General features: G+C 53.9%; 1 protein-coding gene across 7 annotated transcripts; it reads left to right on the top strand.

The window, feature by feature from the left end:
* The first annotated feature begins 949 nt into the window (after positions 1–949).
* On the top strand, positions 950–26,702 carry TPD52L2 (TPD52 like 2). 7 transcript variants are annotated; one of them, XM_003280164.4, is made up of 9 exons: positions 966–1,122; positions 5,548–5,693; positions 9,933–10,081; positions 12,096–12,155; positions 18,035–18,136; positions 21,344–21,370; positions 23,242–23,283; positions 24,368–24,416; positions 25,014–26,702. In XM_003280164.4, exons 1-9 carry the CDS (start codon positions 1,104–1,106, stop codon positions 25,107–25,109), a joined length of 690 nt encoding a protein of 229 aa, XP_003280212.1. In that variant the 5' UTR covers positions 966–1,103; the 3' UTR covers positions 25,110–26,702. The 7 variants fall into 7 exon arrangements, with proteins under 7 accessions (XP_004090087.1, XP_003280215.1, XP_003280211.1 ...); XM_004090039.3 differs by lacking the exon at positions 12,096–12,155 and having other exon boundaries at positions 950–1,122; XM_003280165.4 differs by lacking the exon at positions 21,344–21,370.
* Positions 26,703–27,972: the final 1,270 nt, after the last annotated feature.

Below are 27,972 nucleotides of genomic sequence, written 5' to 3'. Positions count from 1 at the left end.
CAGCTTCCTCATCTGTGGAGTGGGGAGGGCGCAGCACTGGTCGCCCTGAACAGGAAGTGAGACAACCTCGGGGTGCACACGCGCAGGCCCCAGCCGCAGGGTCCACGCCCGACGCGAGGCGGCAGCGGCGCCTGCAGGGCGAGGGGACGAATCGCGATCTTTTTCAGCGTAACCCGCATACAATACAAAGTTCCCATAAAAAGGACAAACTAGCCAGGCGTGACGGGCGGTGGCTCACGCCTGTAATCCCAGCACTTTAGGAGGCCGAGGCGGGTGGATCACCTAAGGTCAGGAGTTCGAGACCAGCCTGGCCAACGTGGCGAAACCCCCTTCTCTACTAAAAATACGAAAATTAGCCAGACGTGTTGGCGCGCGCCTGTAATCCCAGCTATTCGGGAGGCTGAGGCAGGAGAATCGCTTGAACCTGGAGGGTAGAGATTGGAATGAGCTGAGATCGCGCCATTGCACTCCAGCCGGGGCAACAAGAGTGAAACTTCGTCTAAAAAAAAAAAAAAGAAAAACAAGGACCAACTAAAAAAAGAATATAAATACGGGACTTACGGGGGGAGGCTGACCCGTAAAGTAAGGGGTCGGGCTGGAAAGGATCTCCAGGGGTCAGAGTTTGAGCCGCCGAGGCGCGCGAGCCCCAGCACTCCTAGGCAGCTGCATCCGCCCCGGCAGATCCCCTGGGGCCCTGCACTGGCTTTCCACAGCGCCATGTTGGACGGTCCTCCCACTTCCCACCTTCCTCGTCCTCCCGCTACTCTGACCGTTCTACCTGTGATTCTCGCTGGTGGAGTCAACCTGGAATGGATTCCCTCCGAACCACGCCTCCCTTTCCTGCTTCGCCCGCAGTTTCGGCCTATCAGGTTGAGTCGGGTAAACCAGGACGGGCCAAACGACGCTCTCATTGGACATCACTGGTGGGGGCGGGAAGAAGGCGGAGTACGTGCCCGGGCGGAAGTAGCCGTCGCATCGCGGATTACGTAACGCCGCGGAGCCGAGGCAGTTCCGCTGTCTGGTGTGTACGCGGCGAGCTACACCCGGCGCCGCCCGCTCGGCTCTCATAGCGCCCGCGACAGCGGCCCGGACGCCGCCTGAGCATGGACTCCGCCGGCCAAGGTACCTGCTGGGCCGGGCGCCGCCGCTGCAGATGGGCCCAGGCTGCCCGGTGTTCTCGGTCTCCCGGGGTCGCGTCTGCGACTCTCTGTCCTCTCGGTCTCTGTTCACCCACCCCGCGGCCCCTCTTCAGCTCCCAGCCCACTGACCTCGAAGCTTATGATGGTCTTGGTGTGTCTTTTGCCCGCGGCCCAGACCGCTTCCTGGGCTCTCTCCAGCCGCCCTCCCGGTCTCCTCTGGGACCGCTTCGAGGTGTGGTTCCCTGGCGCCCGCCGTTGCTCCCGTAGTTTGGGTTCTCTTGCTCCAAGCAGGTCTCGCTTATGCCGCCCACCCCGCACCCTGCTCTTGCTTGCTCTGCCACCCCCCGGTCCTTGCGCTGGGCCGTCGGGTTCACGCTCTCTGGCCCTGGAACCAGTCCGAGGTGTTGAGGGCGGCTCCCGAGCAGAGAAGGGGTCTTCGCGTTCAGCAGAGCTCCCCTTGGGCAGCAACTCTGCTCGGAGCTCAGCCTGCTGAGTGGTTGCCTCATGGAGAGGGGTGGAGTGAGTCAGGGGCACACCCAGCATACCAGGCCTGTTTCCAGAACGGTCGCCCCAGAGGAGTATGAGATGGCCACTGAGGGGCGTGGAGCGAGCCCAGGAGATTAAAGTCTTGAGAAGATGATACAAGTCTGCCTTCCATTTTGGGGCTCTAGAGAGGGATGCTAAATTTCTTTCTTTCTTTTTTTTGAGACGGAGTCTTGCTCTGACGCTAGGCTGCAGTGCACTGGCGCGATCTCAGCTCATTGCAACCTCGACCTCCCGGGTTCAAGCGATTCTTCTGCCTCAGCCTCCTGAGTAGCTGGGACTACAGGCACGCGCCACCACGCCCAGCTAATTTTTGTATTTTTAGTAGAGACGGGGTTTCACCATGTTGCCCAGGATGGTCTCGATCTCTTGACCTTGTGATCCGCCTGCCTCAGCCTCTCAAAGTGCTGAGATTACAGGTGTGAGCCACTGTGCCTGGCCACTTATTAAGCTTTATAATTTCTGGGTGCTGCATTATTCTGGAGGGTGTTTTTTGTTTGTTTTTGTTTTTTTGAGATGGAGTCTGTCGCCCAGGCTGGAGCGCAGTGGCTAGATCTTGGCTCACTGCAAGCTCCGCCTCCCGGGTTCACGCCATTCTCCTGCCTCAGCCTCCCGACTAGCTGGGACTACAGGCGCCCACCATCATGCCCGGTTAATTTTTTGTATCTTTAGTAGAAACGGGGTTTCACTGTTAGCCAGGATGGTCTTGATCTCCTGACCTCGTGATCTGCTTACCTCGGCCTCCCAAAGTGCTGGGATTACAGGCGTGAGCCACCGCGCCTGGCCTTTTTTTTTTTTTTAATTTTTTTTTTTTTTTTAGGGGCAGCGTCTCTCTCTGTTTCCCAGGTTGGAGTACAGTGGTGCAATCATAGCTCACTGCAGTCTTCAACTCCTGGGCTCAAGCGATCTTCCTGCCTCAACCTCCCAGGTAGCTGGGACTATAAGACTACAGGCACACCATGCCAGGTTAATTGGTCTTTCTACTTTTTTTTTTTTTTTTTGGGACGGAGTTTTGCTCTTGTTGCCCACGCTGCAGTGCAATGGCGCGATCTTGGCTTACCACAACTTCTGCCTTCTGGGTTCAAGCGATTCTCCTGCCTCAGCCTCCCGAGTAGCTGGGATTACAGGCGTGCGCCACCATGCCCGGCTAATTTTGTATTTTTAGTAGAGATGGGGTGTCTCCATGTTGGTCAGGCTGGTCTCGAACTTCTGACCTCAGGCGATCTGCCCGCCTCGGCCTCCAAAAGTGCTGGGGTTACAGGTGTGAGCCATTGTGCCCAGCCTCATTTGTCTTTTTTTAAATAGAAGAGAAAGGCTGGGCTCAGTGGCCTACACCTATAATTCTAACACGTTGGGAGGCCGAGGCCGAGGCCGGTGGATCACTTAAGGTCAGGAGTTTGAGACCAGCCTGACCAACATGCCAAAACCCCGTCTCTACTAAAAATAAAAAAATTAGTCGGACATGGTGGTGCGCTCCGGTAGTCCCAGCTACTTGGGAGGCTGAGGCAGGAGAATCGTTTGAACCCAGGAGGTGGAGGTTGCAGTGAGTGGAGATCGTGCCACTGTACTCCAGCCTGGGCGGCAGAGTAAGACTCGTCTAAAAAAAAAAAAAAAATGAGAATCAGTGGATAAAAAAGTGGATACGCTTCGTTTAGTAAGCATTTGTCGAGTGCCAAGGAAGTGCACGGCTCCAGTCCTGTGGGACATTTGAAGGGAGTGAGATGCAGCCAGCTTTTAAGAAGAGTGTCTTTGTTTTTTTTTTTTTTTTTTTTTTTGAGACGGAGTCTTGCTCTTTCGCCCAGGCTGGAGTGCAGTGGCGCAATCTCTGCTCACTGCAAGCTCCGCCTCCCGGGTTCACGCCATTCTCCTGCCTCAGCCTCTCCGAGTAGCTGGGACTACAGGCGCCTGCCACCACGCCTGGCTAATTTTTTTTTGTATTTTTAGTAGAGACAGGGTTTCACCATGGTCTTGATCTCCTGACCTCGTGATCCGCCCGCCTCGGCCTCCCAAAGTGCTGGGATTACAAGCGTGAGCCATCGCGCCCGGCCGAGTGTCTTTGTTAAGTGCATTCAATCTGGTTTCTTTGTGTTGTCTTTTAATTTAAAAGGCTTAGTTTTTCTTTTCTTTTCTTTTTCTTTCCTTTTTTTTTTTTTTTTTGAGACAGTCTCAAAAAAAAAAAAAAAGAGTAGAGATGGGGTTTCACCATATTGGCCAGGGCTGGTCTTGAACTCCTGATCTCAGGTGATCCGCCCGCCTCAGCCTCCCAAAGTGCTGGGATTATAGGTATGAGGCACCCCGCCCGGTCAGCTTTTCTTTTCTTTTCTTTTTTTTTTTGAGACGGAGTCTCGCTCTGTCGCCCAGACTGGAGTGCAGTGGCACAATCTCGGCTCACTGCAAGCTCCGCCTCCCGGGTTCACGCCATTCTCCTGCCTCAGCCTTAGCTGAGGCCAGCAGTAAGCCTGTTTCTTTTCAGAATGTTCTGGTCAACAGGGAAAGTGTTATAATAGTCATGTGCTTGGATTTGGAGAGAATCGAAATAGACTATTTTTCCTTAATGTGAAATCTTGTAGACTTTTAGTGTAGTCAGGAAGATGCATTTGACATGAAGAAAAAACAGTGGCTGCATCTGGCCGGGCGCGGTGGCTCACGCCTGTAATCCCAGCACTTTGGGAGGCAGAGGCGGGCGGATCACGAGGTCAGGATATCGAGACCATCCTGGCTAACACGGTGAAACTCCGTCTCTACTAAAAATACAAAAAATTAGCCGGGCGTGGTGGCCGGCGCCTGTAGTCCCAGCTATTCGGAGAGGCTGAGGCAGGAGAATGGCGTGAACCCGGGAGGCGGAGCTTGCAGTGAGTCGAGATTGCGCCACTGTACTCCAGCCTGGGTGACAAAGCGAGACTCCGTCTCAAAAAACAAAACAAAAAAACAGTGGCTGCAGGAATTTGAATGTGATCTGGGTGTAGTTGAGGTGTGTGGCGGCAGCACGCCGCTCTGCACCACTCCGCCTGCTGGCGGCCTTCTGGATGTGGGATGAGAATCAGGAGGTAAGTAAAGGGAATTTTGTTTTGCTGACTCCCTGAAGGAGCTGAATGAGCAGCATGTGCTCCTAGTATGAAATTTTAGCATGTGCCCTGTCAGATGTGTTGAGAGGAAACTGATGCTTATTGTGTATATTAACCATATTAAGTTCCTTTTTTTAAAAAAAGTGGAAATGTGTCAGGGTATGGTGGCTTACACCTGTAATCCCAACACTTTGGGAGGCCAAGGCGGGCGGGTCACCCGAGGTCGGCAGTTGGAGACCAGCCTGGCCAACATGACGAAACCCCGTCTCTACTGAAAATACAAAAAGTAGCCGGCGTGGTGGTGTGCGCCTGTAATCCTAGCTACTCAGAAGCTGAGGCAGGAGAATCACTTGAACCCGGGAGATGGAGGTTGCAGTGAGCTGAGATCGCACCATTGCACTCCAGCCTGGGTGACAGAGTGAGCTCCATCACAAAAAAAAGAAAAAAAAAGTGGAAGATCTGTTACACTGAGCTGCTTTCTTCGTAGCAAGGGTTTCCTGCCTCCGAAGATAGTATTCTCACTGAGAAGCCAGAATTCGGGTTTGGCTGCCTTGGGCCGGCATTTCTCGTGCCCTGAAGCAGCACAAGTGGCATTGGCTTTTCATCTCAGGTGGCCTGAGGTGTGGCTGCCCTCGTCTACTGCCCATGCTGTCCTCACAGACCTTTCAGAGAAGAGGTGTTAGTCTCCAGGGTCTCACCCACTCCCACCTTTGCTTTTGTCCTGCTAGAGACCTCTACCGTATTTACTTGGAAGTAAGTAACTTATTTGACACTTTGTGGCCTCATTTTGTCTCTGGCAGATATCAACCTGAATTCTCCTAACAAAGGTCTGCTGTCCGACTCCATGACGGATGTTCCTGTCGACACAGGTGTGGCTGCCCGGACTCCTGCTGTTGAGGGTCTGACAGAGGCTGAGGAGGAGGAGCTCAGGGCTGAGCTTACCAAGGTGCTGTGGCTTGGCTGTCTGTCCTGGGTGAATTGGAGTTAAGGCCCTCTTGGATTAGTGAGAGGCCAGGGTACTGGCCATGCTTGGGAGGAATTGTCCTGGGTGGTCACCTACCCTGCTCTGTGTTCCCACTGATAACGGGGTTCTCTTTGTATGTGCCCAGCTCCATGCACTGGACTCAGAGCCACCTGGCAGTGGAGACAGGGTGTGACTCCCTTCCCATACCTCTGTGTCTGGCCCTTCATAAGTGCTCCCTGAGGAGTGTTCACACATGAATTGCCTCTGAGCAGCCATCTACTGGGAGTGTCTCTGTTGGAATTAACACTTGATAATCATTTTTAAGACCCCATGAATCTCTCTGTCCTGGATCTTAAGTTTTCTTTTAAAAATACTTATTTTGGCTGGATGCAGTGGCTCATGCCTGTAATTCCAGTGTTTTGGGAGGACAGGGTGGTAAGGTGGGAAGATCACTTGAGCCCAGGAGTTTGAGAGCAGCCTGGGCAACACAGTGAGACCTTGTCTCTACCCCAAAAAATTAGCCAGGTGTGGTGGCATGTGCCTGTAGTCTCAGCTACTCAGGAGGCTGAGGTGAGAGGATTGCTTGAGGTCAGGAGGTCAAGGCTTCAGTGAGCTGTGATTGCATCCTGCACAGCAGCCTGGGTGACTGGGCGAGACCCTGTCTCAAAAACAAAACAAAAACTTCTTTCTAAAAAGTATTTATGTGATCTTTACGTGAGAGTCCCTTAAGAGTAATGTGGGAATTAAGAACAAAAGCCTCCAACCATAATTTTTAGTCAAACCAACTGCCGAGAGTTTTCTTTTCACCCTGTGATGTAGTTTAATTCCAGAATCTGGGTCCAGGCCTGAGTAAGGTTGGTTGTGCCGCCGAGACTGAGGACCAGGTTTCAGATCCTGAGGACATCACACAGCTATTTCTAGCCTAGAAGATTAAAGGAGAGTAGCAGGAAGTCCAAGGACACTTTGCTTTCCATTTAAATTCAGAACATGTGAGTTTAGAAACTAAATCCACAAGGTTTTTTTCAGAGTTGAATTACAATAAGGTGAAGTTCTTTTTTTTTGTTTGTTTGTTTTTTTTTGAGTCGGAGTCTCTTTGTTGCCCAGGCTGGAGTGCAGTGGCGCAATCTCGGCTCACTGCAACCTCCCAACACCCAGGTTCACGCCGTTCCCCTGCCTCAGCCTCCTGAGTAGCTGGGACTACAGGCGTTCACCACCACGCCCGGCTAATTTTTTTGTATTTTTAGTCAAGATGGTTTTTTTTTTTTTTTTTTGGAGAGAGTCTCGCCCTGTCACCCAGGCTGGAGTGCAATGGTGTGATCTCGGCTCACTGCAATCTCTGCCTCCCGGGTTCAAGCGATTCTCCTGCCTCAGCCTCCAGAATATCTGGGATTACAGGCGCGTGCCTCCATGACCATCTAATTTTTGTATTTTTAGTAGAGACAGAGTTTCACCATGTTGGCCAGGCTGGTCTCAAACTCCTGATCTCGTGATCCACCCACCTTGGCCTCCCAGAGTGCTGGGATTCCAGGTGTGAGCCACTGCGCCCGGCCCCTACACTGCGCCTGGCCCCTACAAGGTGAAGTTCTGTATTGCTTTTTTTTTTTGTCTTGAGACAGTCTTGCTCTTTCGCCCAGGCTGGAGTGCAGGGGCATGATCTCAGCTCACTGGAGCCTCTGCCTCCCTGGTTCAAGTGATTCTCATGCCTCAGCCTCCCAAGTAGGTGGGATTACAGATGCCTGCCACCATACCTGGCTAATTTTTTTTATTTTTAGTAGAGACAAGAGTTTCACCATGTTGGCCAGGCTGGTCCCGAACTCCCAGTCTCAAGAGTTCCGCCCGGCTCAGCCTCCCAAAGTGCTGGGATTACATATGCAAGCCACTGTGCCCAGCCAAGAAAAAGAATTTTTTTTTTTTTTTTTTTTAAGGACAGAGTCTCACTGTGTCGCCCACGCTGGAGTGCAGTGACATGATCTCGGCTCACTGCAGCCTCCACTTCCTCCTGAATTGAAGTGATTCTCTTGCCTCAGCCTCCTGAGTAGCTGGGATTACAGGCGTACAGCACCATGCCTGGCTAATTTTTGTATTTTTAGTAGAGACAGAGTTTCGCCATGTTGGCCAGATTGGTCTCGAACTCCAGACCTCAGGTAATCTGCCTGCCTCAGCCTCCCCCCATAGTGCTGGGATTACATGCAAGAAGGTGTTTTTTTTTGAGACGTTTTGCTCTTGTTGCCCACGCTGGAGTGGAATGGTGTGATCTTGGCTCACTGCAGCCTCTGCCTCCCAGGTTCAAGTGATTCTCCTGTCTCAGCCTCCCGAGTACCTGGGGTTACAGGCGCATGCCACCACGCCTGGCTAATTTTTCTATTTTTGGTAGAGACGGCGTTTCATCATATTGGTCAGGCTGGTCTCAAACTCCTGACCTCAGGTGATCTGCCCACCTCGGCCTCCCAAAGTGCTGAGATTACAGGCGTGAGCCATCGTGCCTGGCCAAGAAAGAGGATTTTTAAAGAGAAGCTAGTCATATATGAGCTGAAGATACTGAGAACTCATTCTAAGTGGTAAAGCTTTGAATGATGCCCCTTTCAGAGGTCATGTTCTTTTATTTATTTATTATTTTTTTTAAGACCTGAGAAAGTTCAAGTCTTCATTATCAGGAATTTTTCTGTTGCTCAGTTCTAACTACCTTAAGCACAAAAGATAATTTACCTTTTGGTTTGTGTAACTGACTCTTGCCAAGGTTTGGAATTGACCTCAGGAACACAAGTGTTTTCTTAAGGGCACTTTTTCTGTCACCTGTGTCACTGTCCATCTGCCTCCTCCTCCCTGCATGTGGAATTCTATGAGTGCAGACGGTGACCGGCTGCCAACAGTTCCAGATTCTATTGTCCAAGCCCAGACCGAGAGCCCTGAGGGAAAAGGATCCTCACTGTTTTTTGTTTGTTTGTTTGTTTTTGAGACAGTCTCGGTCTGTCACCTAGGCAGGAGTGCAGTGGCATGATCTTGGCTCACTGCAACCTCTGTCTCCTGGGTTCAAACAATTTTCCTGCCTCAGCCTCCCGAGTAGCTGGGATTACAGGTGTGCACCACCATACCTGGCTAATTTTTGTATTTTTAGTAGAGACAGGGTTTTGTCATGTTGGCCAGGCTGGTCTCAAACTCCTGACCTCAGATAATCCGCCTGCCTTGGCCTCACAAAATGCTGGGATTACAGGCGTGAGCCACTGTGCCTGGCCAGGGTCTTCACCGTTTTTTTTTTTTGTTTTTTTTTTTTTTGAGATGGAGTCTCGCCTTGTTGCCCAGGCTGGAGTGCAATGGCACAATCTTGGCTCACTGCAAGCTCCGCTTCCTGAATTCACACCATTCTTCTGCCTCAGCCTCCCGAGTAGCTAGGGCTACAGGCACCCGCCACCATGTCTGGCTAATTTTTTGTATTTTTTAGTAGAGACAGGGTTTCATTGTGTTAATTGTGTTAGCCAGGATGGTCTCGATCTCCTGACCTCGTGATCCGCCCACCTCGGCCTCCCAGAGTGCTGGGATTACAGGCATGAGCCACTGCGCCCGACTGGTCTTCACCTTTTTAATACCATGCCCAGTCCCAGTAAAGAGCTCGGACAAGCCTGGCGTGGTCACCCTGGGCCATTCCTCATGACCACAAACGGACATAGTGATTGGGAGCTCTCCCAGAACCGTTTAGCTGTGGGGCATGGGACAGTTCTCTGGAGTCAAGTTCCTAGTACCAGATAAAAACAGATGTCTGCTGGCCAGGCGTGGTGGCTCACGCCTGTAATCCCAGCACTTTGGGAGGCTGAGGTGGGAGGATCACCTGAGGTTGGGAGTTCGAGACCAGCCTGACCAACATGGTGACATCCCATCTGTACTAAAAATACAAAATTAGCCGGGCGTGGTGGCGCACGCCTGTAATCCCAGCTACTTGGGAGGCTGAGGCGGGAGGATCACTTGAACCTGGAAGGCAGAGGTTGCGGTGATCCGAGGTCATGCCATTGCACTCCAGCCTGGGTGACAAGAGCGAAACTCCATCTCAAAAAAAAAAAAAAACCAAAACCCAAAAACCAGATGTCTGCTGTAGATGCTGTTATTCCTAGGACGAGTTAATGCTTCGGTAAGCGGAAAGTTCTTGTGTAACTCATGGCACTGTGCATGAGGATGTTAGTCACTTCCTGCAGTAGTGATGGCTCATCATGTCAACTGCATGCTTTGCAGGTGGAAGAGGAAATTGTCACTCTGCGCCAGGTCCTGGCGGCCAAGGAGAGGCACTGTGGAGAGCTCAAGAGGAGGCTGGGCCTCTCCACCCTGGGGGGGCTGAAACAGAACCTGTCCAGGAGCTGGCATGATGTGCAGGTCTCTAACGCGTAGGTACCTGCCCCGGGCGCACCCCTGGGGGCTGAAGAGAACGTGCACCACACGTGCCCCTGGCATGCGGGGGCGTCATCATGCCCAGGGACGAGTTGCAGCCATGGAGTTGAGTGGCCTGTTTGGAAGGAGCCAGAGAGAGGCTCTGAGCCCTTGGCCCAGGGACTGTGCCTTATTTGTTCGAAAAGCTTGGTGTCTACATGTGTTTTATTATTTTTAGGTTTTTGTGTACTTTACTTATTTTTTATTTTTTATTTTTCTTGAGACAGAGTCTCACTCTATTGCCCAGGCTGGAGTGTAGTGGTGTGATCTCGGCTCACTGCATCCTCTGACCCCCGGGTTCAAGCGATTCTCCTGCCTCAGCCTCCCAGGTAGCTGGGATTACAGGCGCCTCCCACTGCGCCCGGCTGATTTTTTTTCTTTTTTTTTTGTATTTTTAGTAGAGATGGGGTTTCACCATCTTGGCCAGGCTGGTCTTGAACTCCTGACCTTGTGATCCACCCACCTCGGCCTCCCAGAGTGCTGGGAATAAAGGCATGAGCCACCGCGCTGACCTTTTTTTTTTTTATTATTATTATTTTTTGAGATGGTCTCGCTCTGTCACCCAGGCTGGAGTGCAGTGGCGCAATCATGATTCGCTGCAACCTCAACCTCCTGGGTTCAAGCAATCCTCCCAACTCAACCCCCCTCGTAGCTGGGACGACAGGCATGCGCCACCATGCCTGGCTGATTTTTTCACGTTTTATAGAGACAGGGTCTTGCTTTGTTACCTAGGCTGGTCTCAAATTTCTGGGCTCAAGAGATCCTCTTGTTTTGGCTTCCTAAAATGCTTGGGATTACACGTGTGGCCACCACACCCGGCTTATATATGTGTTTTAGAAAGGCAGACACACTGGCTAGTTGTCCCAGTGGAAAATGATAGGAAGACTGTCTTTCAGGGTCCAGACTTGAGAGAGCACTGATCAGGTCCTTAGCAAGAATGGTTTTTCTGTGGTCCTTATTGTGGGTGTGGCATGGTCACAGCCTCTGACCCAGATATGGCCATATGGGCCGGGCATGGTGGCTCATGCCTATAATCCCAGCAGTTTGGGAGGCTGAGGCTTTTGTATCACTTGAGGTTAGGTGTTCAAGACCAGCCTCACCAACATGGAGAAACCCTGTGTCTACTAAAAAATGCAAAAATTTAGCTGGGTGTGGTGGTGCGCACCTGTGATCTCGGCTACTGGGGAGGGTGAGCCAGGAGAATCTCTTGAACCCGGGAGGCGGAGGTTACAGCAAGCCAAAATTATGCCACTGCCCTCCAGCCTGGGTGACAGAGCAAGACTCTGTCTCAAAAAAAAAAAAAAAAAAAAATATATATATATATATATATATATAGGACCATATGGTCCCACAACCCTAGGGACTCTGACCCTCCCCGATGACGATGTGGTCCTATGTGACGACATGGTCCTGAAACCCTGGGACACCTGTCCCAGATGTCGCTCAGCTCTGAATTTGGGGAGTGCTGCCTTCTTACTTGACCCTGTCCACGTGGCTTCTCTGAAACATACCCTTCAAGGTGGAGGCGGGTGTGGAATGTTTCCCAGATGCCATGTTCCTACAGAAAGACAGAACAAGTCACATTTCATAAATCTCACATATGAGAGGCCCATGTTTTTGTCCTAGGACGTCATAAGTTTTGAATCCCAAGGGTGTTTTGGGGCTGTGGGCTGTGCCCTTCCAGTCCCCCACAGCAGTGCTGTTCCCCAAGAATCTCCTAGGGAGAGACCAGGGGCTACTGCCAGGTGACAGAAAAGGGAACGTCAGTTCCGCCATACCCACAGCTCACCTGGCGGCCTGGGGCCTGCACAGGGCCTGGTCGAGGCAGTGGACCCCATTTTTGAGCCGTCTGTGGAGTTGATGTTCCTGCCAGCTGGTCCTTCTCTGTCTTCCCTGGAACTTCACCTGCAGTTTGATGCCTGAGTTAAAATTGTTCTTCTAAATAATTCACTATAGACTTTCTGTTTTTAGCTATGTGAAAACTTCTGAGAAACTTGGAGAGTGGAATGAGAAAGTGACCCAGTCAGACCTGTGAGTGCCTGTATCATCAGCACCTCCTCCTTCCTCCTCTCCGCCTCCTGACACTCAGTCGGGGAAGGGGGCTGTGCACACTTGGCACAAAGCTTGTTTTGGTATTTGCTGGCTGTTTTTTCTTACTATAACTTTTCTTCTCTCAGGTAAACTATCCTTTAAACTTTTGTGGAACAGGGAATAGTAGCTGAGAGAAACTCACTCAGCCACCTGACCACACTTAAAACTCCCCTCTGCCTGATATGCGTCCCTTACGTAAGAGGCCTGCACTGGTCCTGGCTGTATCTTTAACTAATAGAGCTCCTTGGCTTCCAGCAGTGCACAAGCTGGACGACACCACTTGGCCTGGTTTTGTTGGTGGCAAATTTTTGTTTGTTCTAACCCTAACCCTTTTCCCTGCTTAGCTCCAGCTGTTGGGTTCTCAGAATTGCTTTCCCCCTTTAGGGGTAGTTCTTGAGTGGAGGGCGTGGTATAGGATATGCTGGTGGAAATTTGAAATCCTCACGGTCTGGGAGGCACCGCATTGTCGGAGCATCAGCCAGTGTGGATCAAGTGTGGATAGTTTCATATGTGTGTGTCAGTGGTATATTTCAAAGTGACTCCTAATATTTGGAGATCCTTAAACTAGATAATAGCACTTCATTTACTTGTGCTCTGATCTGATTATAACGTCTTTAAACTGAGGAGGGGAATATTTTTAAATAGTCTCTGTGGGATTTGTTCATCTGTTATTTAGAAGGAAGCGCTGTAATGGTTGCCACAGAACATGGGCAGAAAGTCCCTCCCATGTTGGGCTGAAAGGAAGTGGTTGCTGCCGAGCTTGTCTTGAAGGTCCTGGGGGACCAGGCTGGCACTCTGTGCACGTGGAGCCTTTGCGTCTGGTGTCACAGTGGGAGGCTGGTGTCAGGAACCCCGGGTGGTTCCCAGCATGTTGCCCTGGGTATTCCAGGGACCCTGGCGGTTTGTGGGCATGGCTACAGCAGTCAGCTGTACATCTGGGTGCTCTGGGGACCCGGTCGGTTCATGGCATGTTGACCTGGGTGTTTTTTTTTTTGGTTTTTTTTTTTTTTTTTGAGACGATGTCTCACTCTGTTGCCCAGGCTGGAGTGCAGTGGCGCCATCTCGGCTCACTGCAAGCTCCACCTCCTGGGTTCATGCCATTCTCCTGCCTCAGCCTCCCCAGTAGCTGGGGACTACAGGCGCCCGCCACCATGCCCGGCTAATTTTTTGTATTTTTAGTAGAGACGGGGTTTCACAGTGTTAGCCAGGATGGTCTCGATCTCCTGACGTCGTGATCCGCCCGCCTCGGCCTCCCAAAGTGCTGGGATTACAGGCATGAGCCACTGCGCCCAGCCTGACCTGGGTGTTCTAGGGACCCTGGTGGGCGGTGTCTTTTGGGCTGCGTTGAACAGTGACTTTGCTGGGCAGCAGATGTTTCCTAGGTTGGGACAGTGACGGTCATCCTTGCAGTTGGGGCATCAGGCAAACGCACAGTGCAGACTCAATCTGAAAATAGTCTTAGGAGACTTCAGTGCTGTTTTGTAAAACCAACTGACATAAAGCTGCCGGGATCCTATTTCAAACAAATAGTGTTTCAGAGAGCTTATTACAACACTCAACATCCCGACCCCTCTGGAGAAACCTGTGGCTCAGCATGGAAGCATATGGCCAGTGCATCACCTGGCAGAGGCCATTCCCCTGAGTTCTGTGGGGAGAGCTGTCAAACTGACGGCTCCAGAGTGGAAATGTTTCGGCCCAGGCCGAGGGCGATGGTTTCTGGTGGGACGGCCCAGGCCGAGGGCGATGGTTTCTGGTGGGACGGCCCAGGCCGAGGGCCATGGCTTCTGGTGGGATGGCCCAGGCCGAGGGCGATGGCTTCTGGTGGGGCGGTTCAGGCGGAAGGGATGCGGCTCGGGAGGTGGGGCCTGAGGATCTGGCCATGGCGTGTGCTCTTCCTGGCTGGTGCCTCTCCTAGTCAGCTTCAGGAGATGGGCTGTAGGTGTGCCTCCACTGCCTAGAGTTCTTGCAGAGGAAGGCAGTAAAAGCTCCCTGCATCCTGACCCACACGTTTGTTGTAGATCTTTTCTGCCATTGGCGCCCTGGAGGATGGATGGGAAGGAGAACGTGGCCGGTGGGTGGAGGATAGCGCCGGTGCCTGGCCCCATGAGGCTGCGATGCGGCCACATTCTCAGTGGGTCATGTCTGAACGCGAGAGCAGCTGTGTTCTGCGAGTGGTGAAATGATTGCCTGTTGCATTCTGTTTATAGGCAGAGGTAACTAAAAACCTCAGTGCTGAGAGGGGCATTATATAGATCCTGCAGTTATGAGCCGGTTCACTTGGAGTTGTTTTTGGTTGCAGGTGACAGAAAGCACGACTCAAGGTAGCATCAACCAAACAGGGAGGTGGGAGCACTCACCTGGCAGAGAAGTCCCTGCCCCCACTGCTGCAGCCCAACAGTGTGGCCCCATATGGGTCTCCCTGGACTAATGGCTGTGGCCTTGGAGGTGGTGTGCTCTGGCCAGGCCTGGATCATTTGTCCACCCTGAGTGGGAGTGGGGGCAGCCCCCAGAGACAGACTCAGGAGAGGGGGAGTGCAAGGATGTCCCCCAGATGCCCTGTGCTGCCAAGGGGACAGCTCACTGGCAGTGGGACGAAACTGCTGTCTGTCCAAGGCTCTCTTCCTAGAAGGTCTTAGGAACTCCCAAATGGGTGCTGGCTGGGGTTGCCCGGCCCGGTGCTCTCAAGGAGAGCTGAAGCTAGTTATTGGGTGCTGATGCTGGCTCTGACCCCTGCCCCTTCCTCCCCGGCTCAGCTTCCCCATCTACCATGGAGTAATAGCAACCCAGCCTTCTGGTCCACTCAGGAATGTGTATGCCTGTGTGTTTGAGGCTCTCAGAACAGGCCTGCAGCGCTGTGAGCCTTGGAAGGGGGCCTCACAGCTGCTGCCGCCACCTCGGAGGCCCGGGATGGGACTGAGAAGGGGAAGGGAGAGGTCAGAGCCACAACTGTCGGGCAGGGACCTGCTGTAGGAAGAGAAGGCCAGGGAGGTGCTGGTGGTGGCCTCAGGCTTTGCAGGTGATGCCCATTGTTTCCAGGGCCATCCCAGTTTGGAGGTTCCTGTTTCTAGAGGAGGTTCCCTTGTGACCCCTCATTTCCACACCCAAGCAATGCTGAGGGCGTTGGGGCCCCCAGGGACTTGAGTGTGGTTTATGGCATGGCAGGGACTGACCACAGTGGCATCTCGTGTCAGTGGTCAGTGGGTCCTGAGGGACCCTCAGGACCCTCCTCCTTGTGTGGGTGGCACTTCCTCACCCACATGTCACGCTCAGAACCCGCATCTCATTCCAATCCTTGTGTGGGTGGCACTTCCCCACCCACAGGTCACGCTCAGAACCCTCATCTCATTCCAATCCTCCTTGTGTGGGTGGCACTTCCCCACCCACAGGTCACGCTCAGAACCCGCATCTCATTCCGATCCTCCTTGTGTGGGTGGCACTTCCCCACCCACAGGTCACACTCAGAACCCGCATCTCATTCCGAAGGCCGGGCACAGGCAGTTGTTTCCTCTCCAACTTCGGTTTCCCCATCCCCACTCTCAGGGCACAAATGCACGTGTAGCTTCCCCATGCCTACTCTTTAGGCACAAATGCAGGTGCAGCTTTCTCATCCCCACTCTTTAGGCACAAATGTAGGTGCTGTGAGGACTTTAGAATCCTCTGCTGCAGGTGACTTTGCTTCAGCGAACCACAGAATGTTCACATGGTTTTATGCATTTGTTATTTCAGGGAAAATCAAGGTTAAAGATGTCTTCAGAATTTGTATTTTTCGGCTGGGCACAGTGGCTCACACCTGTAATCCCAACACTTTGGGAGGCTGAGGTGGGCGGATCACGAGGTCATGAGATCGAGACCATCCTGGCTAACATGGTGAAACTCCGTCTGTACTAAAAATACAAAAAAATTAGCCGGGTGTGGTGGCGGGCGCCTGTAGTCCCAGCTAGTCAGGAGGCTGAGGCAGGAGAATGGCGTGAACACAGGAGGCGGAGCTTGCAGTGAGCCAAGATGGTGCTGCTGCACTCCAGCCGGGGCTACAGAGCAAGACTCCGTCTCAAAAAAAAAAAAAAAAAAAAAGAATTTTTATTTTTGAAACTAAATGTAGCAGGTCATTAGTTACTTGTAACTGGTGTTTTATTAATAAAAAAAAAAAAAAATTTAAAAACAGCCATGGTTCCAGCTGCACGGAGCCTGGATGGGAAAGTGCATCCTCTGGGCTGGGCGTGGTGGCTCACACCTGTCATCCCAGCACTGTGGGAGGCTGAGGCGGGTGGATCCCCTGAGGTCAGGAGTTCAAGACCAACCTGGCCAACATGGTGAAACCCTGTCTGTACTAAAAAGACAAAATTAGCAGGGCGTGGTGGTGGGTGCCTGTAATCCCAGCTACTTGGGATGCTGAGGTAGGAGAATCTCTTGAACCTGAAGGCAGAGGTTGTAGTGAGCTGAGATTGCACCACTGCACTCCAGCCTGAGTGACAGAGCGAGACTTTGTCTCAAAAAAAAAAAAAGAAAAGAAAGAAAGTGCATCCTCTGGTAGGCCTTGGGCTGGGGGCAGGCATGAGAGAGCTGTGCCGGGAGGTGCTGCCAGGGCACACTTGGTGGGTCACACGCTCCTATCAACTGTTTGGGGGCTGGAGAGTAGTAGCACTCAGCTCACACGGGCCTCCTGCAGGGAGTGGTGGGAGGGCCTGTGAGTAAGGGCTCCCGAAGGCCCGTCGTTGGGACCTGGTGTCGCCAGTGGGAGCAGGAGGAGCCTGCACCTTCTCTGGAGTCAGTCACCCCAGATGCCACTCAGGGCTTGACTGGGTTTGCCAGCTCTCCAGGTTGGCACTGGTAACGCTGAGATGGTCCTGGGAGCCCGTCTCCATTCAGCCTCAAGTTCCCTGGCTTCACTGAGGGAGGAGCTGTGATGAGGTGGCTGTGGGTTCGCATTTTGGGCTTTGTTATGTCGGAGTCTGCTGTGTTTTGTGTTTATGGTGGCAGCTGGATGAGGGCCAGCAACTTCAGGTGTTGGCTGTCATGGTGGGCCCAACAGAATCCCTGCAGCCACAGCATCCTGCCTGCTGCCCTTTGCCGTCCTGCGGACGCCGAGGCCCTGAAGCTTTGCTTTGGTGGGATGTAGAGCTGGAGGGGATAGAAGCGGGGCCTTCACTAGGGGCCAGGACAGACCCTTGCACTGTGAAAAGAGGCCTGGGAATGGAACTGTCCGATGTTCTGAAGGCACACGGGGCCCCGCCGTCTGGAGCAGGGGCACCTTGCGGGCTGCATGGCCACTCTGTGACACTCGTTCCCCACAGACGTGGTTGAGCTTGCATTTTCTCCCCTCAGCACAGTCTCATTTGGGAAGAGGAAAGGGAACCTTGCACGCATGGGCCGGTCGGGGCACTGAGAGGCCTTTCTGCTCTGGCACTGCCTGCCAGGTGTGCACCTCAGGGGGCCCATCTGCTCTAGCAGGCAAATGGGGCATGTTCTCTGTAGTCAGAGGGGCTGTGAGAAGACAGGAAAGCGGGCTTAGTAGGTATCAGGCGAGTGGGTGAAATTGGATTGTGAGATGAGAAAGCAGCGTCATTGCAGGGCTAGGGGGCCGAGACTCGGCAGGGTCGCTGAGAGCTCAGTGAGTGAGCAACGCACAGGCTGCTCCTCGCTGCAGGGGCCTCTGGGGGCCGAGGGGCTCTGGGCCTGCACCCCCTCTGTAGACACCTGGCAAGTGTCCACCCCTTGCCCTCGCTCCTTTCCTCAGTTTTCCTCGGGTGGGCTTTGTTTGCTTGGCTGTGGGTGGTGACCCGCCCATGCTGTCTGGTTGATTTAACTGGTGTGTCTTCCAGCTACAAGAAGACTCAGGAAACTCTTTCACAGGCAGGACAGAAGACTTCAGCTGCCCTGTCCACAGTGGGCTCTGCCATCAGCAGGAAGCTTGGAGACATGAGGTGAGACCCAACCCTGACTCTGCTGCCCTGAGACCTGGCCAGGAGTGAGATGAGGTGTCGGAGGCGCTACAGGAAGCCTGCTTGGAGATCAGGGCTCAGATGCACTGGCTCAGGGATGTGGCCATCATGGCCCCGACCAGTCTGTGTGCGGACCCTTGCCTGGGAGGTTCGTCCATCCCCGTTGGCTGCTTTTCTGCCATTTCTGTGTTCTTCAAGGAGGGTTGGCTGCCACTGCTGTTGGGTAACTTGTGGTGCTCAGCGTTAGTGAGGGAGGAGTCTGCACCTTGAAGACTCCTGCACTGAGAGGCAGCGACTCCAGCCTGGGGGTCAGAGTCAGGTCAGCGTGGGACAGCAGTCCTCCACCATCTCCAGGACAGGGGCTCGGCATGGTACTTCCTCAGGGTGTTTCCCAGGTCTCAGAAAGTGCAGTCAGACGCCAGGAGGCCCTGAATGAGCCTTCTCTCCCAGAGGCTGGTGAAAGCCTCCTGGCCATCAGAGGTCCCTCAGCAAGCAGGGCTGGGGCCAAGGAGTGAGCAGGGGGCCGGCGCTTTGTGGCTGGCACGTTTGCTCTTCCTTCCCTGTGCTAGGCTCCCTGACCACAGCATGGTGATGAGGGGATTGAGCCAGAAGCCTGGGTATGATGCTTGGCTGGGCTACCTCCTGGCTGGGCACCCCAGCTGGGCCTCGGGCACACCTTCTTTCACAGGGGTTGTAGGAGTGGATGATATAGGTTGTTGCCATCACCAGCATCCTGGCCCCAACTTCTGGGTGCTGCTGCCCACCGTGCCCTGACCCCTTTCCCATTCTCAGAACTGGTCTTCTGGCTTTCGGATCTCAGGGAGCGCCTCCCTGTAGCTCTGACCCAATCCTGGCAAAGATGGGTGCAGGATTCCTAGAGGACCGGTGTATAGAGCACAGTGCTGACCCCACCCAGCCCTCCCCTCTTCCCCTCTTGTGGCCCTTGCAAGATTCAGAGGTACATACATCTCCTGCTGGGCTGGCTCCCTGCCTGCCTGCCTGCCTGCCTGCCTTAGGTCAGGTATGTCCTGCCTGCCTTAGGTCGGGTGTGTCCTGCCTGCCCGTCTGTGGTTGCCAGGTGGGGGTTGTCCTGCGCCAGTGTTCTCTCACCTGACCACTGAGCCACAGGCCAGGACACAGACGGCCACACACACCCAGGGACCCACCCTGCCAAGCAGAGGGGATGGCCACTGCCCAGGAGCTGTGCCCACTTTTATTTTTGTTTTTTTGAGGTAATCTACCTTCCCGTCCCTGCAACTTCTATTTTGCGAAGTTTTAAACCTCTGGAGAAGCTGCACAGTCATCAGTATGCAATGTGTGTTTCCTCTGTGCACCCTCACACGCCCAAGGCTCCACACTCCCCAGCAGCTGTGATTTGGGAGGTCCTTGTGGGGCACCCTACAAATGCAGGTCTTTCCCACCACTGCTGAGCTTTGGACCCAGGAGGGACCCCCTGAGCTTCAGCTGAGCCCAGCCTCGCAGGGCTGTTTTCTTCCCGAAAATGCTGGTCTCACCACAGAGCAGCTTCAGGAAGTAACAGGTGTCTGTTGTGCCTAAATTATGCTGGCCATCAGGAGGCGTTTGCCCACTCTTAGTGTCCATACTCCCTTTTGAGTTTGTTCAGAGCATCGTGGTGGAAATGAAGGGGCATGCGGAGCCCTCGGCACTGATTGGAATAGCCGTGCACAAGCCAGTCCTGGGGTTTTGATCCGGGCATTTGATCCTGGCCTGTTTTTCTCTGGAAGCACAGGGACACGGTCGTAGTTCTCCATCTGCTCCTCCTTCTCTGATGGAGAGAAAGGCTTTTGCTCTCTGCTGAGTCCTGGGGCTGGCAGCTGTCCCCTGTGTCGTGTAGCCTCAGGGCATGGCTGGCAGTGAGCAGAGTTCCTGTTACAGTGACGCTGGCACAGCTGTCAGTGTGCCCAGCCACACTGTGCCACGTGTTTGCACATGTGCCCTGGTACGTGGGGCCAGCTGGGTGAGCGGGGCCTCAGGCTGACCTGGGAGGAGCCAGCTCTCTCCGATTGGCTGGCCGTGTTCACGGTGCTCGTGGAGGGTCCTGTTTGCTGGTGTGTCTTGCCCTGCTTGCTCCTCTATGTTTGCAATGGTGGTGGGAACTCTGACGTCTGGAGCCCCTGGTGTATCCCCATCATCTCCCCAAGCAGTCACAGGTGGTTTCTGAGGTCTGGGCCCATTCACCTCTTGACTTAGAGACTGAGGTTGAGAGCTCACTGCTTCCTGAAAGTGAAAATTGGGTTCTGGGGTGTTTATATCATGGGTTTAGGGCTGGATGAACCCCAGCGGACCCCTACTGACTCTTGGGCGGAAGTCCCTCCAGACATGCAACGCCCGTGTCCATGATGGGCCTGTCCCAGGGCAGCCCCGGTCTGTGAGGCCTTTGGTGTGCCCTGGGGCACAGGTGATGGGGATGGGAGGAAGGGAACTGGATTCAGGTCAGAGTGGGGTGTTTATACCAGGGTCAGGTCATCTGGCTCCCTGGTCTCAGATGAGGCATCGGCCCTCTCAGGACCTCGGCGAGTTGAGCATTTCTCAGTTCTTCAGTAGCTCCCTCCGTGTCGGAGTGGGCCTGGCTGCAGTGAGTGGCGGCAGCTGCCCTTGGACACACAGGTTTCCAGGCTGGCGTCTGTGTGCATGGATGGAGTTCAGAGCAGAACTGCTCAGCGCCAAGGGTGTCCCACATCCTCCTGCGGTGCGTGTGCCCCTCAGCTGATGCGCTTTGGGGAACACGGGCCGCTCGTTCCGTGGAGCTGGCCAAGCCCAGCTGTCGTGCTGTGGCACGTTTCATACCTGCGCGCTGCTGGATGGGCCCGTTGTGCTCCAGGTGCTGTGACTTCTCCAAACAGGTGTGCCTTGGGGCATAAGGCGTGGACAGGGCGTGGACCCAGGGGCCTGTTGTGCACAGCCGTGAGGCTGAGCAGAGGCTGAGCAGTTGCTGAGCAGGAGCTTGCGAGAGCCTCCTGTTGACTCAGGACTTGAGGAGACTGGAGACAGGGCTGCTCTCCCTGGTGTGCGGACTGGAGGAGCTGTCCTGGAGGGTCTTCCCCTGCTGGGCCTGACTGAGCATGAGCAGGGGGCCTCCCCGGGGGCTCCCCGAGGAGGGCTGTGAGTGGGTGCTGGCCTCCCTTGCTTACACTTCGTTTCCTCTTTTCTCCTGCTGCCACCTTCCAGGGCTCATCCATTTTCACACTCCTTTAGGTAAGGTTGAGCCTGGACACACCTGTGGAAGACTTTTCTCTGAATTGGGGCAGGGTGGACTCTGGCAGGGCCCGTGGGCGGCTGTGCTGGTAGAGGGCAGGTGAAAGTGGGGTCACCCCTTCCAGGACAGCAGTGCCAGCCAGGCAGTTGCTGCATCTCGGGGAGCAAAGCAGCAGCATGGGATTGATGCAGAGGCCCCCCAGAACCCCCCGGCCCTTCTGTGTCCCCTCCTCGTTCCTCCCCCCAGGCTCACAGGCCGCCTGCTGCCCGGTCTGTGAATAACTGGCCTGGCCTCCAGGCCTGAGTTTACTCCTGAAAAGGAGCCTTTTTTTTTTTTTTTTTTTTTTTTTTTTTTTTTTTGAGATGGAGTCTTGCTCTGTCGCCCAGGCTGGAGGGCAGCGGCGTGATCTTGGCTCACTGCAAGCTTCGCCTCCCAGGTTCACGCCGTTCTCCTGCCTCACCCTCTTCAAGTAGCTGGGACTACAGGCGCCCGCCACCACGCCCGGCTAATATTTTTTTTTTTTTTTTTGAGACGGAGTCTCGCTCTGTCGCCCAGGCCCAGGCTGGAGTGCAGTGGCGCAATCTCGGCTCACTGCAAGCTCCGCCTCCCGGGTTCACGCCATTCTCCTGCCTCAGCCTCTCCGAGTAGCTGGGACTACAGGCACCCGCCACCACGCCCGGCTAATTTTTTGTATTTTTTAGTAGAGGTGGGGTTTCACCGTGGTCTCGATCTCCTGACCTCGTGATCCGCCCGCCTCGGCCTCCCAAAGTGCTGGGATTACAAGCGTGAGCCACCGCGCCCGGCAATTTTTTGTATTTTTAGTAGAGACGGGGTTTCACTGTGGTCTCGATCTCCTAACCTCATGATCTGCCTGCCTCGGCCTCCCAAAGTGCTGGGATTACAAGTGTGAGCCACCACGCCCAGCCTTTTTTTTTTTTTTTTTTTTTTTTTTTGAGGTGGAGTCTCGCTCTATCGCCAGGCTGGAGCACAGTGGTGCGATCTCGGTTCACTGCAACCTCCAACTCCCTGGTTCAAGCGGTTCTCCTGCCTCAGGCTCCAGAGTAGCTGGGATTACAGGCACGAGCCACTACGCCCAGCTAATTTCTGTATTTTTAGTAGAGACGGGGTTTCACCATGTTGGCCAGCATGGTCTCAATCTCGTAACTTCGTGATCCACCCGCCTTGGCCTCCCAAAGTGCTGGGATTACAGGCGTGAGCCACCGCACCGGGCCTCAAAAGGAGCCTTTTCACGTGGGAGGGCTGTGCCGACTCTCACCACCTTCCTGTTCAACATCTGTCCTGTTTCCTTGTTTTCCTTCAGATGGAGTTTTGTCTTGTTTATCACCTGAGAGCCCGTAGGTGTGCCTCCCACAGGGCCCTCCTGTGGACCAGAGCAAGCTCCTCTAGGCCAACCCGGGGTACCGCCAGCACGTGCCCTTCTGGCTGGAACCGGGAGGTCTAGAGCCAGGCCCAGAACAATCTGTGATTTCTTGTGTTTTTACTTGACTTGGTGGTTTCTCTTTTGCCAAAAGGTCCTTACTTGCCGAAGTCAAGTAAGGACATCTGAAGGCTATTTGTACCAAATACTTTTCAAAAGCCCAGGCCTGGTCTCCTCACAGCTTCCCATGGCAGTGCTCTCCCCCTGCCCGGTGCTATGCGCTGGGCAACTTGGGGTGCCCCCCGTGAGGCGAAGGGAGGACCCTGGGATCGAGTTTCCTTCGGGGGCATTGTGTGGAGGGGCAGGCAGCTCGCTCCAATTGCTGGGAGTGGGGGAATCCCAGCTCTGCCCATCCCCGCCAAGTTGGGGTTGTGTGTGGATCTTGGTGTTAACTCTTGCTTCCTTCTCTGCTTCTGCCATGCTTCCAAGCAGCAGCTACTCCATCCGCCACTCAATAAGTATGCCGGCCATGAGGTAACGTATGCCTGCTCGCTGCGGCTGCAGAGCCGGGAGTCTCTGCTGGGGGTTGGGGCGGCTCCTGCCGGTTACACCTTGCCCTTCCCATATCCTTGCATTAATTAAGGACGCCATTCCCTTGGCAACCTCTGGTGGCTAAGGGCTGGTAAAGACCCCCTCTAGGCTGACGAGGAAGAGCTGGTAGGGGGTCAGGCTCTTCACCTGCAGCCTCCAGAGGAGATCCTTGTGTCAAAGTGGGCCGTGTCCTTTCCAAGTCCTGACCCTGGCTGCCTGCAGTGGATGGGGTGGGGTTCGAGGGGCTCGCACACAGATCCTGGCACTTGCCCTGGTGGGCTGTCACTCAGGACACTTTACAGTCTCAGTCTTCACGGAAACACCCAGAGCTGTGGTCCTTATTCTGTGCCTCTCAGGCACCGCCCTGACTCTCAGGATTCTGTGCCTGCGCCATCAGCACCGCCCTGACTCTCCTTGTGGGGACTCCGGCTGGGTGTCGCAGACATGCTGGCCTCTAGAGGCCCCGGGCCTGGGAGGGGTATCTGGTTGTGTGGGAGGGACTGAGTGGGATGGAGCTGGCCTGCTTTCTCCTCTTGTCTCCTTATCACTCTGCTGTCCCAGAAGCGTCCTTGGTCTTCCCTTCACTTCTCTGAGAGATGTGCATGAAGAACTCCAGACTTTTAGGAACCTCGGTACAAGAGCCCAGGGTGTCCCTGTAGGGTACAGCAGAGAGGGGCCGACAGCCCCCAAACTGCACAGACATTTTGTAACCTCAGTACAGGAGCCCAGGGTGTCCCTGTAGGGTATGACAGAGGGGCCGACATCTCCCCAGCTGCACAGTCAAGGGGTTTCCAGTTGCCTTGTGTGATGTCTGGACCTGTCCCTGTGGTTGTTGGGCATGGCCGACCTCACTTCTGACCTGGGGAGTCTCCGGAATGACCTGGCTGTCTCACAGTTTTGCCATGAGATCTTGGGATGTTGTTAGGGACCCTTTGGAGGCTGGCCCTAGCCCTGAGGCCCTTCTGAGTTAGGACAGCAGCACAACCCTTTCCTCTTGACACCAACACTCTTCCCTCTCTCTTTAAAGGAACTCTGCAACCTTCAAGTCCTTTGAGGACCGAGTTGGGACCATAAAGGTAATTGTACCCAGACTATTTGATTGTCTTGGTAAGGTGTGACCTGTCACTTAACAGCAACTTGCTTATTATTAGTCATTTAGTCATTGTAGACTCACATGCAGTCGTGGAAAGTAATGCAGAGAGGTTCCTTGTGCCTTTTACACAGTTCTCTCCTGCGACGACATCTTGGAAAATCCTGTAGTGCAGCCTCCCCACCAGGACATTGGCACTGACTCAGGACACGGAACGCCTCCACAGTGCCCTTCCTGGTCCCCACTGCCCTTCCTGGTACCTTCTTGGCCATGCCGACCTTCCTCCCGCCCTACCCCCGGCAACCCCTAGTCCACTCTCCCTTTGTATAATTGTGTCATTTCAAGAATGTCACGTAAATGGAACGATACAGTGTGCAGCTCTTTGGCACTCACTGTCTTCATTTGGCATCGTTCTCTGGAGACCTGTTCGGGCTGGTGCCCGTCCGTGATTTGCTCCCTGTGCCTGCTGAGCAGTGTTCGTGTTACATAAGCTTCTGTAGCGCATTGAGCATGGGCCTGGGATCTGCCTTGTGTTGTGTGCTCTGTCTCAGGTTTTTCTGTCTTCATCTTTTCTCTCCTGTAGTCTAAGGTTGTGGGTGACAGAGAGAACGGCAGTGACAACCTCCCTTCCTCAGCAGGGAGTGGTGACAAGCCCCTGTCGGATCCTGCACCTTTCTAAGCCTGTGGTTGCTTCACCCGCTGCAGAGCACATGCAACACACCCTCAGCATCACAGCCGCAGCTCTGTTCAGCGGAGCAGCCAGCCAGGGCGGATGAGCAGAGCCGGCTTTGAGGACAGTCCTGCCCATCCACATGGAGATGTGGCTGCCGCGATCGCATGAATTTAAAGAACACAGGCTTGTACACAGATGTTTTACGCTCAAGTTTGTAGATGAAACAGATCACTGTGCTGTCCTTCCTAGGGGTGCAGGAAGTGGACAGGGTGGAGGATTTGAAAGAATATTGAGCCAAAGCCCAGGCTCCCTTTGGGAATCATGTTAGCCCATCAGAATGGTGAAGGATTGAAGGGTTCTAACCATGAAGTAAGCGGCATTTTCTGACTTCTTCCTCCTCTTCCTTCCCTGACTCACAGAAGGAATGCAATCACCCAGCAAGTCCTACCTGTTAACGCAATTTTTTATCTCAAAATGCCAAACGAGAAAACTGTCCATTTTCTGAGACCCCCAGAAGGGAAACTGATCCTCAGCAGCTGCCTAATTGTCACCCTAATCTAGCTTGAACGGAAGCAAATTCATTCTGTTTAAATGCAGTGGACTTTTCAAAAAGTTTAAATTAGGCAAAGCAGCTTTAGCCTCATAAAATATTATTTCTTTGGACTCAAGCTGAAATACAAGCCTTACATTGCCTTATGCTTTATTTCTTTCTAATTTTTATATGTATATAGATGAGGGTTCCTTAATGGTTGTGAGCATTGTGTGGAATTTTACACCTGGCCTGCGTGGCAGCCTCTTCCAGTTGGGGTGTTTTATTTCACGCACACTCCATCCCAGTGTACAAAACCTGCTTCTCTTCTCAACCGTGGCAGCTGCCACTGGCTCCCCTGCCCTGCCCTAAAGGGCTCTTGAGCCTCTGGGAATGGGAGGGGCCAAGAGAAGGAAAACCCTGTCTTTAGCACCCTTTAAAAGAGCTGTGCCCCCCTTCTCAGTGCTGCCTTTGCATGGGCCTGGCCTGGCTCACATTCGTCAGTGACTCCAACCCTCCTGCTTGCTGCACTTGGGATGAAACCACCCCACAGGTCAGGTGGAGGGTGGGGCGTGGGCATCAGTTAGGATTGCTGTTGCCTTTTTCTCAGGAGCTACAAAGATCTCTTCCTGTTACTAAATGGTCACTCCCCAGCAGCCTCTCTCGCACACCAGGGCCCAGCATGTCAGATGGCGTGGTCTGCAGGGGGAGCTCTGTGCCTTAGTGGCTCTTGGCAGGACACTGAGGGCCTGCCTGTGGTGTGCCTGGCTCTGCCACTCCCGGGAGGGGAAGGGCTGCTCAACTCAAGGTGTCCTGTTCGGTAGAACAAGTGTCCTCTGACAGCCGTGTCCCCGGACAGTTCAGACACCCTTGGGGATGGCACTCCACACACGACAAAGATGCAGGGGCCAGGGAACCCCAGCGCTCGGTGCCCTTTGTCCAGGGTTAAAATCGGCCTGTGGGGTGTGGTGAGAAGGCAGGTTGTGTGGTTGTTAACTGATGTATCTTTTCCTTAAAGTTATTATAATAATGGGTAATTTGTCAATAAAGGATTCCTTTGGGGGAAAGTCCACTTCGGCTTGTGTGATGTGTCGTTCAGGACCATGACAAGAGTGGTACATGAACCGACACACGGTACCTGCCCTAGTGAGTCCACGCCCTTGGGAGAGGCAGGCAGGGGACAGTCCTAAAGACAAAGGTTAGGTCCTCAATGCTGGGACAAGTGGAGCCAGCTGTGAGGGGAGAATGGGATATGGCCAACCTGTGAGGTCAGACCTAGCGTCTTGGGAAGAGGAGTTGAAACTGAGCCCCGGGAGGGTAAGGAGGAGCCCATCAGGCTCCAGGTTGGGCCAGGAGCTCCAGAGGCTTCGCCAGCTGCCCCTGCAAGCACTGAGCTGCTGCTGGGCACACCTGTAGTCCCAGCCATTCTGGAGGGTGAGGCAGATCACCTGAGCCCAGGAGTTCAGGACCAGCCTGGGCAACATACCGGGATTCCATCTCAACTAAAAACAGTAGGCCGGGTGTGGTGGCTCATGTCTGTAAACTCAGGACTTTGGAAGGCCAAGATGGGAGGATCACTTGAGCCTGGAAGTTTGACACCAGCTTGAGCATCGTAGCCAGGCCCTGACTCTACAAAAAAGTGAAATAATTAGCCGAGTGTGGTGGGACACACCTGTAGTCCCAGCTACTCAGGAGGCTGAGGTGGTTGGCGGGGGGGGGGGGGGGGGGGGGATGTCCCTTGAGTCCAGAAGGTTGAGATTGCAGTGAGCCATGATCACACCACTGCACTCCAGTCTGGGTGAGATTGAGACCCTGTCTCAAAAAAATAGTAATAGTTGTAGGGTGGGTGTCGTGGCTCATGCCTGTAATCCCAGCACTTTGAGAGGCCGAGGCAGGTGGATCACGAGGTCAGGAATTCAACACCAGCCTGGCCAAGATGGTGAAACCCCGTCTCTACTAAAAATACAAAAATTAGCCAGGCGCAGTGGCGGGCGCCTGTAATCCCAGCTGAGGCAGGAGAATTGCTTGAACTCGGGAGGCGGAGGTTGTGGTGAGCCGAGATCGCGCCAGTGCACTCCAGCCTGGGTGACAAGAGCGAGACTCTGTCTCAAAAAAAAAAAAAAAAAAAGTTGTAGTATAGAGTGCTGTGCATTGGTAAAGCCACGTGCTGGCCCTCTTGCCTCAGGTGAAGAGCTAGGCTGCATCAGACACAAGTGCGGGGAGCCCGCCGGGCGGAAGTGGGTGGAAGTGGTCAGGGTCCCACTACCTGGGCCGGCACGTGATGGCTGTCGGGGTCGTGTTACTCCAGGCTCAATGGCCTTCAAACGCTTGACCTCGTTC

This window comes from Nomascus leucogenys, chromosome 13 (genome assembly GCF_006542625.1).
Source record: "Nomascus leucogenys isolate Asia chromosome 13, Asia_NLE_v1, whole genome shotgun sequence".
Lineage (NCBI taxonomy): Eukaryota > Metazoa > Chordata > Mammalia > Primates > Hylobatidae > Nomascus > Nomascus leucogenys.
Note: the sequence above shows the minus strand (reverse complement) of the source record. Positions and strands in the feature narration are given on the sequence as shown.